The sequence below is a fragment of the Ictalurus furcatus genome, chromosome 2, assembly GCF_023375685.1.
Source record: "Ictalurus furcatus strain D&B chromosome 2, Billie_1.0, whole genome shotgun sequence".
NCBI classification, from domain to species: Eukaryota; Metazoa; Chordata; class Actinopteri; order Siluriformes; family Ictaluridae; genus Ictalurus; species Ictalurus furcatus.
This window is the reverse complement of record NC_071256.1, coordinates 23,805,730-23,817,466: the sequence shown is the minus strand read 5'-3', so window position 1 is coordinate 23,817,466 and position 11,737 is coordinate 23,805,730. Positions and strand designations below refer to the sequence as shown.

The 11,737-nt window shown below is 39.0% G+C and overlaps 1 protein-coding gene across 1 annotated transcript; it reads left to right on the top strand.

Annotated features, from left to right (window-relative positions):
* The first annotated feature begins 4 nt into the window (after positions 1-4).
* On the top strand, positions 5-8,281 carry dhrs7ca (dehydrogenase/reductase (SDR family) member 7Ca). The gene is made up of 8 exons (XM_053654142.1): positions 5-286; positions 3,481-3,555; positions 3,644-3,788; positions 3,876-3,988; positions 6,569-6,779; positions 6,883-6,975; positions 7,659-7,811; positions 7,908-8,281. The coding sequence occupies exons 2-8, from the start codon at positions 3,535-3,537 to the stop codon at positions 8,114-8,116; spliced, it is 945 nt and encodes a 314-aa protein (XP_053510117.1). The 5' UTR covers positions 5-286; positions 3,481-3,534; the 3' UTR covers positions 8,117-8,281.
* Positions 8,282-11,737: the final 3,456 nt, after the last annotated feature.

Genomic DNA, 11,737 nt, shown 5'->3' with positions numbered 1-11,737 from the left:
CATTCGCACACGTGTGTGTTATCCTGGGTTAAATCAGGGTTTATGTTAAGACAGCATGCAAATGAAAACCTTCATCAGTATACACTATCATACACTTCATCCAGTCTTCTAGAAGATGTGAACTGTGTTATTGCTGAATAATATGCATTCTGGTATGTGTGTGTGTGCGTGTAAGCATTTTTGCCTTCTCCCTTTCACTCTTTCTGTCTGTCTTAGGTAACAGGACAAGACCAAGTGTTCCTTGTTGCATCCTGGGCCTTGAGGCAGGACTATATATCGTACACAGGTACGAGTAGCATGTATTATCTATCCATCCATCCATCCATTTTCTGTGCTGCTTATCCTACACCGGGTCACGAGGCACCTGGAGCCTATCGCAGATGGAGGGACACCCTGGATGGGGTTTTTGGAATAAAAGCCGCAGCAAAATCAAGCATTTTTGGCATGCGGAGAACATTATAATTATTATTATTATTGTACACAAGTCAAGTGAGTTTGTATTGTCATTCCTCTATATAGCTTGTATACATGGTCCACGACCATGGTGCAACACAGAACAGTATGCAAGACTGCATATGGTGCAATACAAATCAGTGTGAGACGAGTGCAGGAGAATAAATAAACAGAACTGGTCAATAAATACACAGAATGTGGGCTGTAAACTGTAAACTATTTTGCAGTGTTGCAGCAACAAGTACTGTATAACAGCAGCATTGGCAGCAAAAAAACAAGTTCTATAGCCAACATAGGCCGGAGTATAGTAATCATTATTATTATTGTAATTATATAATAATCAAGCACAGTGCCATCTCACAGTTCTAGGCGCCCAGCTTCGACTCTGTGCTCGGATTACTGTCTGTCCAGAGTGCTTCCAATGTCTACATGGGTTTTCTCAGGGCTCTCTGGTTTCCTCCCACTTCCCAAATACATGCCACTAGTTGGTGTGGCTATGCTAAATTGCTCCTATATTTGAACGTGTGTCTGCTATGAAACAAATTTTTAGGGAAAAACATCCATATTAAAAAACCTTATAGATATCAAACTGCAGCATCTCATTGGAAACAGAAAAGGCCATTGTCTGTATTGAGTGAAGCAGCAGCTTCATTAACTCACATGTTGTCTAAAGTTGTCTAAACATTGGTATTTATTGATGACAATCAAAATATGTTGATTACTACTGGACCATTTGGAGAAGCCTCTTGAGTCAGACCCAGTTCCAGCTATTAAATGTTATGACTCTCAGTGTATTGCTGCCAAACAATTAATATATCATAGTCATATTTGTTAATATTTGTTAGCGCAAATATTAACTGGAAACAAAAAAAAGCCCCCAATCCTCTCAAATACTTGACAAAGGAGGTTATGCAACATCTGCAGCTGGGAAAAATTCCTATCTTAAAAGTAACCTGATACATGGTTACTGAATGCTATAAATGCTTTTTTTAAACACTTCACTTGGTTTTATTTTATTTATTATTACTTGTGTGATAAAATGTTATTACAGCAACTAGGTTTTATACATATTTTTATATATATTTATTTTTGCATTGAAGGTCATTTATGTTTTGTACCAAAACACTCAATAAGAGGAGTTTGGGGTAGAAAACCAAGGCTAAGGTACAACACATGACAGGGTGGTTGATTAATTTCCTAAAACAACACATAGTGACATGTTTTATTCCTCTTATGCTGCAGTAATTTGACAACAATCAATTTTTTTATTAATTAAATAACAACACATTTTATAAGGTTATAGTTACATTTAATGTTGTGGAACATCTGCAAAACACGATAGCTCCTGTTATCAAAATATCCATCCATCCATTTCCTGTACCGTTTATACTACACAGGGTCATGGGGAGCCTGGAGCCTATCCCAGGGGATTCAGGGCACAAGGCAGGCTACACCCATCGTAGGGCATAATCGCACACACATAGTGCAGGCAGTTTTGGAAATGCCAATCAGCCTACAACACATGTCTTTGGATTGGGGGAGGAAAAACACATTGAGTACATGCAAACTCACACATGAAAGAGGTGGGATTCGAACATTCTAACCTTTAAGCCACCATGCCCTCCCTGTTATCACAATATAACAGCTATAAAAAGTCGTGCCCTCACCAGCCTCATTTTTCTCTCACGTGATGTTAATAAGACAAAGAATGGAAAGAAACTGGAAAGCATAAAGTCCTCTGACATCTTCAGTGGTGGAAACCTGTACAAAGGACTGACACTACAGTCTCCTTCCATAAATGTTTAATAAACATCTCCTAACAGAAAGCTTCACATTTTATTGCTTGTAGTAGCAACTAATTCCGATGCTGAATTAGTACTTATAATTTGTTTATTATAATACTGAGATTAGTCAGCATCTGAATTAGTTGTTACTATAAACAATAAAATATTAGAATATATATTAGGTTTAATATAAACCTGTGATTTGTGCTTGTGGCCGTCACTAAGGTCAGAACTGCTGTTACAGAAGATTACTCAACACATCCTTACCAATCAGATCTCAGAATCCATTTTAAAGCACGTCTTCAGAAATAAACTTATATTTAAACCTGTCTCTTCTCTTGAAATAGTACAATGCTCTAAATGCTGCTATGCTCTAGCTTCAACTCTGTCACTGCTGAAGCCCTTCAGATGAATGATCAGTAAATCTTTAACAAATCTGGTTTCCTAGACATATTACTACTACTACCACTATAAACTTCAAAATTACTCGGATGCCTGAAAACATTCAGACAGACAGCTTCAGCTGTGTGCTATTAAAAGCACCGAAATCTCAAAGGTCTTGCTGGTGGAGCTGCTGTTCAGAGTTTCAGAGCTGAGCTGTGGATAGAGCTGTGAAAAAAAATATTACAAATACTAATAATCTAACCCAGGATAAACAAACAAACAAATCTTCAGGATTCTGTAAGTCACGCAGAGCAATATCTTATATGTATGTACAGTATGTATCTTTGCTTGTACTGAAGATCCTGAATGTTGGATTGCATTGTAATGACATATCACTGTCACTGTTTTGTTATCACAAGGGAGCCTAGTGTATCAGTATAGTAGACTAAATAATTTGCCTTCCCATTTTGCTTAACTGTACCTCTTGTAAAGGTTTTCATATTTGCACGACTGGAATTTGAGTTTGGAGTATATTTAGGGATGGTGAATATATTTAGCTCTTCACTAAACACAGATGCTGTACACAGTGACATGTCTATAGACACAGTCTGAATGTTGCTTAGTGATTACAGTTCATGCATGGCATGACTGTTGTGAATAATATCATCTGTTCAGTTCACATTGTAAATCTATGTAAAGGGTTTCTATGATGCTATGATTTAAACGTCTGAATTAGACCAAAATAATTCTTTCATAACAGCATTTGGAACTTCCCATCTTCATGTTCTGCATTTTATATGTATTCAGTTTAATTTGGTGCTTTCTAATTTGGTCATTTTTTCATGGAAATGTCTTTCAGATTCAGCATACTTGCTTTTATTTTCTGACATACTGGAGATTTCAAATAAACAACATGGATAAATACAACAGTGCTGTAAGTAAATACATGTACAAGGCATGAAATATTGTAGAATTTTATTTTACATAAACTAGGGGGTCTTTTACCTTATTATGTCTTTCAGGCCACGGTTTTGCTGCTGTCTGTTGTGGTGGTGGTCGCAGCAGGAATATTCCATCTGTACAATGTGATACTGCAACTGCTGCACAAAACACCTGTGCAAAACAAAGTAGTGCTAATAACAGATTCATTATCAGCCCTGGGGAATGGTATGCTATTATTTCATGTGTTTCCTCGTGTAGTTCATGTATTACTGTTGAACCTTCAGTTCTGATTATGGTCCTCTGTTATTTAAGAGTGTGCAAAACTCTTCCACAAGCGGGGAGCCCGGTTGATCCTTTGTGGGAAGAACTGGGAAAAGCTTGAAACTTTTGCACAACAGCTGGTCACTGAATCAGATCCTATTTTAGTAAGTAGATAAATGCACAGTGTGAACATTAATTTCATTTTAATCATACACATTTTATATGTTGTGATACTGGCTTACTAGTTTGCATTTTCCAAAAAGAGCTTTTCTACTTATATGACATAGTGTCATAAAGTTTAATTTGTCTTCTAAATGAGTGTGTGCATATCTTAGACATCTCCCCAAAATTTTATAAATAAATTACACCATTACTTAGTGGTTAGCACGTTCGCCTCACACCTCCAGGGTCGGGGGTTCGATTCTCACCGTGGCCCTGTGTGTGCGGAGTTTGCATGTTCTCCCCGTGCTGCAGGGGTTTCCTCCGGGTACTCCGTTTCCTCCCCCAGTCCAAAGACATGCATGGTAGGTTGATTGGCATGTCCAAAGTGTCCGTAGTGTATGAATGGGTGTGTGAATGTGTATGTGATTGTGTCCTGTGATGGATTGGCACCCTGTCCAGGGTATACCCTGCCTTGTGCCCGATGCTCCCTGGGATAGGCTCCAGGTTTCCTGTGACCCTGAAAAGAATAAAGCAGTATAGAAGATGGATGGATGGATGGATTACACCATTAAAAAATATAAGGAATTTGCAGAGACAAAAGCAATTGAGACAGCTAACGTCACAATATGGCAAGTTCACCAAGATGCTTTAAACAAACTACAAGACAGTTATCAATAACTATTTATTTATTTTATTTATTCAGGGGGCATGGTGGCTTAGTGGTTGGCACATTTGCCTCAGATCTCCAAGGTTGGGGGTTTGATTTCCGTGTTCGCCCTGCATGCACAGAGTTTGCCTGTTCTCCCCATGCTTCGGGGTTTCCTCCGGGTACTCCAGTTTCCTCCTCCAGTCCAATTACATGCGTTGTAGACCGATTGGCATTTCCAAATTGTCCATAGTGTGTGAATGAGTGACAGTGTGTGCGCAGTTGTGCCCTGCGATGGGTTGGCTCCCTGCCTTGTGCCCTGAGTCCCTTGGGATAGGTTTCAGGCTCCCCGTGACCCTGTGTAGGATAAGCGGTGCAGAAAATGGATTTATTTATTTATTTATTTATTACAGTTTTTACAGTTTGATATTTGAAAGCATATTTAATTGCTTTACAGAATTTCTTTCACATTCCTTTTAAATGTGCTTAATATTTTAATCCAAAATAAATGTATTTGGTTGCATAAACTAATCCTAGGGAGTACACAACAGTAGTTAATACAAACGCATGCGAACCAGTTGGAAATTCAGACATATCACACCAGTGTAGTGAATACATTGATTCTTACTTGTGGTAAATGGTCTGCACTTCAAAAATGCAAATCAATTTATAACATTTTTGACATGCGTTTTTCTGGATTTTCTTGTTGTTATTCTGTCTCTCACTGTTCAAATAAACCTACCATTAAAATTATAGACTGATCATTTCTTTGTCAGTGGGCAAATGTACAAAATCAGCAGGAGATCAAATACTTCTTTCCCTCACTGTATATAGTGCTTTTTTAACCTTAGTGGTTCTACAAAGCGCTTTACACTGTTTCTCATTCACCCACACACACACACACACACACACACACACACCAGTGGTGGCAGATCTGCCATGCAAGGAGCTAACTTACCATCAGGAGTAACTTGGGGTTCAGTGTCTTGCCCAAGGACACTTCGGCATGTAGAATGTACATAAGAAGATAGATAAGTAGTACATGTTGTCATGTGAAGATCCTTTTATCATACAATGGGCTAAGCCTCTCCGAATATGTTATCACATAAATGACTGAAAAACTTGTTATATATTGGGTAGGCTTTCGCACATTTAATTAGACAGAAAGGGTGACAAGATGTGTGACAAGGCTGAAACAGAACTCTGACTACACTACCGTATTTCTATATCTGCATATAAAATGAATCTACTAGGAAGAGATGTTAAATCTCCAGATTTAACATTCCAGTAAACTACTATTAGTGTTCAATCACTCTTATCATTCTTTGTCTTCAGTTAATCATTTGTATCCATTTATATTAAAATATTTATTTTTTTCATTCATTCATTCATTTTTAATCTTGCATAATTTTTCTTATAGTTGTGTGCTATTTCCATGTTTCTCTTTTAGGTTGTCCTGACATCTCATACAACATAATCTGCTCCCTATAATGCTTGAATGTTTTGCAAGGCTTTACCTTAAACAGACACATGCAAATTTATTACCATGAATAGAACAGAGTTAAAAAAATAAAGATGCCAGAAAAGATTACTTAAAGTGATGAGGAAGAAGTACCAGTTTTGATTTCCTTAGATATATTGTTGGTGCCACAGATAACTACAAACAAATCTCCCACCATAAATATTACCATTATGTAAAAGATTATGTGAAAGGATGTATTGGAAATTGATTATTCAGTTACTGTGGTAACAACTAAAATGGCTAAAGAATCATGTGCAGAAACAATATTTAGGGAACCAAAAATGGTTCTTCTATGGTATTAATCTGAAGAGCATTTTGTTGTACTACACTGAATATTTAAGAATGTCATTGTTATCATTCCAGTTTAAATGTGGATTCCTCTAATTTACTATCTGCTCAATCACAATTTTCCAGACTTTCCCACCAAAGTTAATAGAGCTGGACTTCACAGACACAGAGATGTTGCCAGATGTGCTTTCAGATGTACTTGACTGTTATGGCTACTTGGACATGCTCATCATCAACAGCAGCATGAAAGTGAAGGCACCTGCACAGTCTCTGTCTCTGGAAATGGACAAGATGGTTATGGATGTCAACTACTTTGGACCAATCACACTGGTCAAAGGTATAATATATAATTTATAGGGTGTGACATCATCATCTCCATCACCTTGCTGCTGAATTAGTGGCATGGTGTGTTAAAACACTATGATGTTTTATCACTGCAGGTGTTCTGCCCTCAATGATCTCCAGAAGGTCTGGCCACATTCTCCTGGTCAACAGCATTCAAGGAAAACTGGCCGTTCCCTTCCGAACAACTTGTGAGTTTGGTTAGAGGACACTGAAACGATGGCTTCACTTTCATGTTATCAAATGCTTATTTTATTCTTATTTTTTTTATTTATTTATTTTTTTTATCAGTGATATTAGGATCCGTTACCATCAAAATTATTAAGGGTGTAGCGTGACGTTAGGATGATGTAGCTTCTGTAACTCACAGTTCCTTCAAAACTAAGTACTATGTCATAGTACCTTAAAAACAAACAAACACTTAAATATAAAAATACTGCAAATAATCAGCTGATTATAATTAGACTGAATATATCTCAATTCTGATTGGTCAGAGGGTGTTGATAAATTTTTATAACAGCACAGCTCTGAGCAGTACTAGCTGCAAGACAAATGATAGTTTATATTAAAACACTCATTCTAATATGTTATCCGCATAAACAGATTTTTAAAAAATGTTTGTAACTGCTTATATGCATTTATGGAAGGAGTCTCCAGTGTCAGTGCTGTGTAACAGTTAGAGGTAAAACTGTATGTTTTCTGACATGGTAAAGTCTTCAGGAAAGAGGGCTTCACACTTTCTGGTTTCTCAGTAACATGACATACTGCATTTTATTTTTTGTCTTAATTACTTATATATATATATATATATATATATATATATATATATAAATGCATTTTTTTCCTCAATTATACTGACTGCCTGCTGTTCCAGATGCTGCCTCCAAACATGCAGTACAGGCCTTCTTCGACTGCCTAAGAGCTGAGGTGCAAGAGTCTGGAATCTCCGTTAGTACCATCAGTCATACCTTCATAAACGCTGCTTCCACAACCCAGCATACCACCACAAGCAATTCCATCCTGTCAGGTAAATCATCATCATCTACATCTTCTCATAAACCAAACAAACACACAACCCCTCTTGACTTTAGTCCAATTGTCTCCTGCTCATTGAAATCTGCAGTCCTAACAGGACAGAAACCTCATGGCATTTCACCGGAGGAGATGGCCAATGCAATACTGCAAGCTTTGGGCAGTAAGAAGAAGGAAATCATCATGGCCCACTTCATCTCAAAAGCAGCTATCTATGCTCGCTCTCTCTTTCCCAACCTTTTCTTCGCTGTAATGGCAGCAGGAGTGAAGAATGCTGCAGGTGTGGAACCGGTGCAGTGAAATGTGACATTACAGTATCTCACAAAAGTGAGTACACCCCTCACATTTTTGTAAATACTTGATTATATCTTTTCATGTGACAACACTGAAGAAATGACACTTTGCTACAATGTAAAGTAGTGAGCGTACAGCTTGTGTAACAGTGTAAATTTGCTATCATCTCAAAATAACTCAACACACAGCCATTAATTTCTAAACCGCTGGCAAAAAAAGTGAGTACACCGCTAAGTGAAAATGTCCAAATTGGGCCCAATTAGCCATTTTCCCTCCCCAGTGTCATGTGACTTGTTAGCGTTACAAGGTCTCAGGTGTGAATGGGGAGCAGGTGTGTTAAATTTGGTGTCATTGCTCTCACACACCCTCATACTGGTCACTGGAAGTTCAACATGGCACCTCATGGCAAAGAACTCTCTGAGGATCTGAAAAAAACAATTGTTGCTCTACATAAAGATGGCCTAGGCTATAAGAAGATTGCCAATGCCCTGACACTGAGCTGCAGCACGGTGGCCAAGACCATACAGCAGTTTAACAGGACCGGTTCCACTCAGAACAGGCCTCGCCATGGTTGACCAAAGAAGCTGAGTGCACATGCTCAGCGTCATATCCAGAGGTTGTCTTTTGGAAATAGACGTATGAGTGCTGCCAGCATTGCTGCAGAGGTTGAAGGGGTGGGGGGGTCAGCCTGTCAGTGCTCAGACCATACGCTGCACACTGCATCAAATAGGCCTGCATGGCTGTCATCCTAGAAGGAAGCCTCTTCTAAAGATGATGCACAAGAAAGCCCGCAAACAGTTTGCTGAAGACAAGCAGACTAAGGACATGGATTACTGGAACCATGTCCTGTGGACTGATGAAACCAAGATAAACTTATTTGGTTCAGATGGTGTCAAGCGTGTGTGACAGCAACCAGGTGAGGAGTACAAAGACAAGTGTGTCTTGCCTACAGTCAAGCATGGTGGTAGGAGTGTCATGGTCTGTGGCTGCATGAGTGCTGCCGGCACTGGGGAGCTACAGTTCATTGAGGGAACCATGAATGCCAACATGTACTGTGACATACTGAAGCAGAGCATGATCCCCTCCCTTCGGAGACTGGGTCGCAGGGCAGTATTCCAGCATGATAACGACCCCAAACACACCTCCAAGATGACCACTGCCTTGCTAAAGAAGCTGAGGGTGAAGGTGATGGACTGGCCAAGCATGTCTCCAGACCTAAACCCTATTGAGCATCTGTGGGGCATCCTCAAACGGAAGGTGGAGGAGCACAAGGTCTCTAACATCCACCAGCTCCGTGATGTCGTCATGGAGGAGTGGAAGAGGACTCCAGTGGCAACCTGTGAAGCTCTGGTGAACTCCATGCCCAAGAGGGTTAAGGCAGTGCTGGAAAATAATGGTGGCCACACAAAATATTGACACTTTGGGCCCAATTTCGACATTTTCACTTAGGGGTGTACTCACTTTTGTTGCCAGCGGTTTAGACATTAATGGCTGTGTGTTGAGTTATTTTGAGGGGACAGCAAATTTACACTGTTACACAAGCTGTACACTCACTACTTTACATTGTAGCAAAGTGTTATTTCTTCAGTGTTGTCACATTAGAAGATGTAATCAAATATTTACAAAAATGTGAGGGGTGTAATCACTTTTGTGAGATACTGTATATGAGCTGTATTTGAATACAAACCTTTTCTGGATTTTTTTGTTAACATGGTGGGAAAATACAATTGAATCCCAATATTAGCATCCACCTTCCTTTTAAGGACCATTCTTCATCTCTATCTACGTTTTTTATGGATTTTTGCAAGTTTTTTCCCTCGTGTTTGGTAGTCTTTGTGACTTTCCTGTTTTTGTCCATTTCTGAATGATGGTTTTCAATACTGGTAATGGTTGTAGCAATCTGACATATTTGTATTACCTTCTCCATCTATGTGATATTTCAGTATTTTGTAATTTATACTCTTGGTTTTCCTAATGTCATTGACTCTTAACATAAGTGTTCACCTCAAACTGCTCGAGAGTTACAACCTGTTGCATTACAACAAAAGTTAAATATGTGTTAACTGTTTTATTAGACACCTTGGTAAGTTATATTTAAATAAATTAATCCAGAAATAGAGGGGGTGTGAACTTTGGCACTCAACCAAAATAAATTAAGTGTATTGTCTCAAGCAGTAGAAAATGTCACGCTGTTTCTGCTTTTAGTGATGAGCAATTCTTCTTTTTGAACATTACTGTAAAAGTTCTAGGTATTGTAGTAGGAATATGTTGACAGAGAATTTGAGTGGATTTGCTAGATAGCCATTTTTCATCTACACACTTAAACAGGCAATCATGTAGTTATCAGTTCACCATATATTATCAGATTTCAGATCACCATATACTATGTTATGTTTAAGGTGGCATGGTGTTGCAGCACGTAGCGTTGCTGTCTCACAGCTCCAGGAACCCCAGGTTGGTCCTGAGCTCAAGTTACTGCATGTGTGGAGTTTCATATGTTCTCCAATTGTCCAAATGAGTTTCCTCCAGGTACTCCGGTTTCCACCCACTTCCCAAAAACCTGCCAGTAGGTGGACTGGCTATGCTAAATTGCTCCTAGGTATGAATGAGTGTGTGAATGTATGTATGGTATTTTGTGATGAACTGGCGTCCCATCCAGGGTGTATTTCCACCTCGCTCCCAGGGTGTGAATCCACCCTGATGAGGATAAAACAAGGACACAAGACATGTTGAATTAAAGGAATGAACACTGGCCAGTTCGAGCCACTTCGAAAGGATCAAATAATTAAAGTGACTCAATCACTCATAGTAATACAGCTTCATCTGCTGTGAATTCCCAGCTAATACAGTTACATTGTGAGGACGTAACCAGACCGAACCATATTTGTCGTACCAAATAACGTTCCAGTGATGTAACTTTGTGATTCCCGTATTCATCGTAGTGACGTTATAGTTGTACGTTGTTGGAATGTGGAGGAGTATGTTCCAACGACCAAACTGGTACGTTGTAAATAAGTAAACAGACCGGATCATATTAGTCACAGTGACGTACTTGTGATTCCCATATTCGTCGTGGCGACGTTATAGCTTATAGTACGATGCTGGAACGTAGCGAATATATCCCAATGACCATGGTCAGGAGTCTGATCATTTAATCCTTTCACTCACAACTCAAGAATATATGAGGGGCTGCTTACCTGTTTCCCGTGACAATTCTTCAGCCTCAAATTTCGAAAATGGGATAATAGTTTAGTTTATTGCGTTAAGAGGCCAATTTAAAACTAAAAGGTAAGTAAAAGTCTATCCCTGATTTTACCTCAGGCCACCTCACAAGTCTCTGGTTTGTGCACAAATTAACAAAACAGCGCATTAATACAACATAAAAATACAACACATTCCACACCTAGAGTGACATTAAACGTTACATAGGCAGAATTCATGAATAAAGATAGATCTATAGTGCTTACCTTTTCCTTCAGCATCCGTCTGTCCGTTGGAGATTGGCAGTTACTGGCAAAATTACGCGCATGTGTAGTACTCCAAAAATCAGATTCTGCGCGCTGCTAACAGTTTAAACTCCAACGAGAAGTCTTGTGCCTTCATTTAAAACATCTCTTTCATTCACAA

Bases quoted from the DNA above. Each gene is read 5' to 3' on its own strand.
- dhrs7ca (XM_053654142.1), top strand. From the start codon at position 3,535: ATGGATAAATACAACAGTGCT. The intron at 3,556-3,643 runs GTAAGTAAATAC...TATGTCTTTCAG, and splicing joins TGGATAAATACAACAGTGCT to GCCACGGTTTTGCTGCTGTC. The intron at 6,780-6,882 runs GTATAATATATA...TTATCACTGCAG, and splicing joins ACCAATCACACTGGTCAAAG to GTGTTCTGCCCTCAATGATC.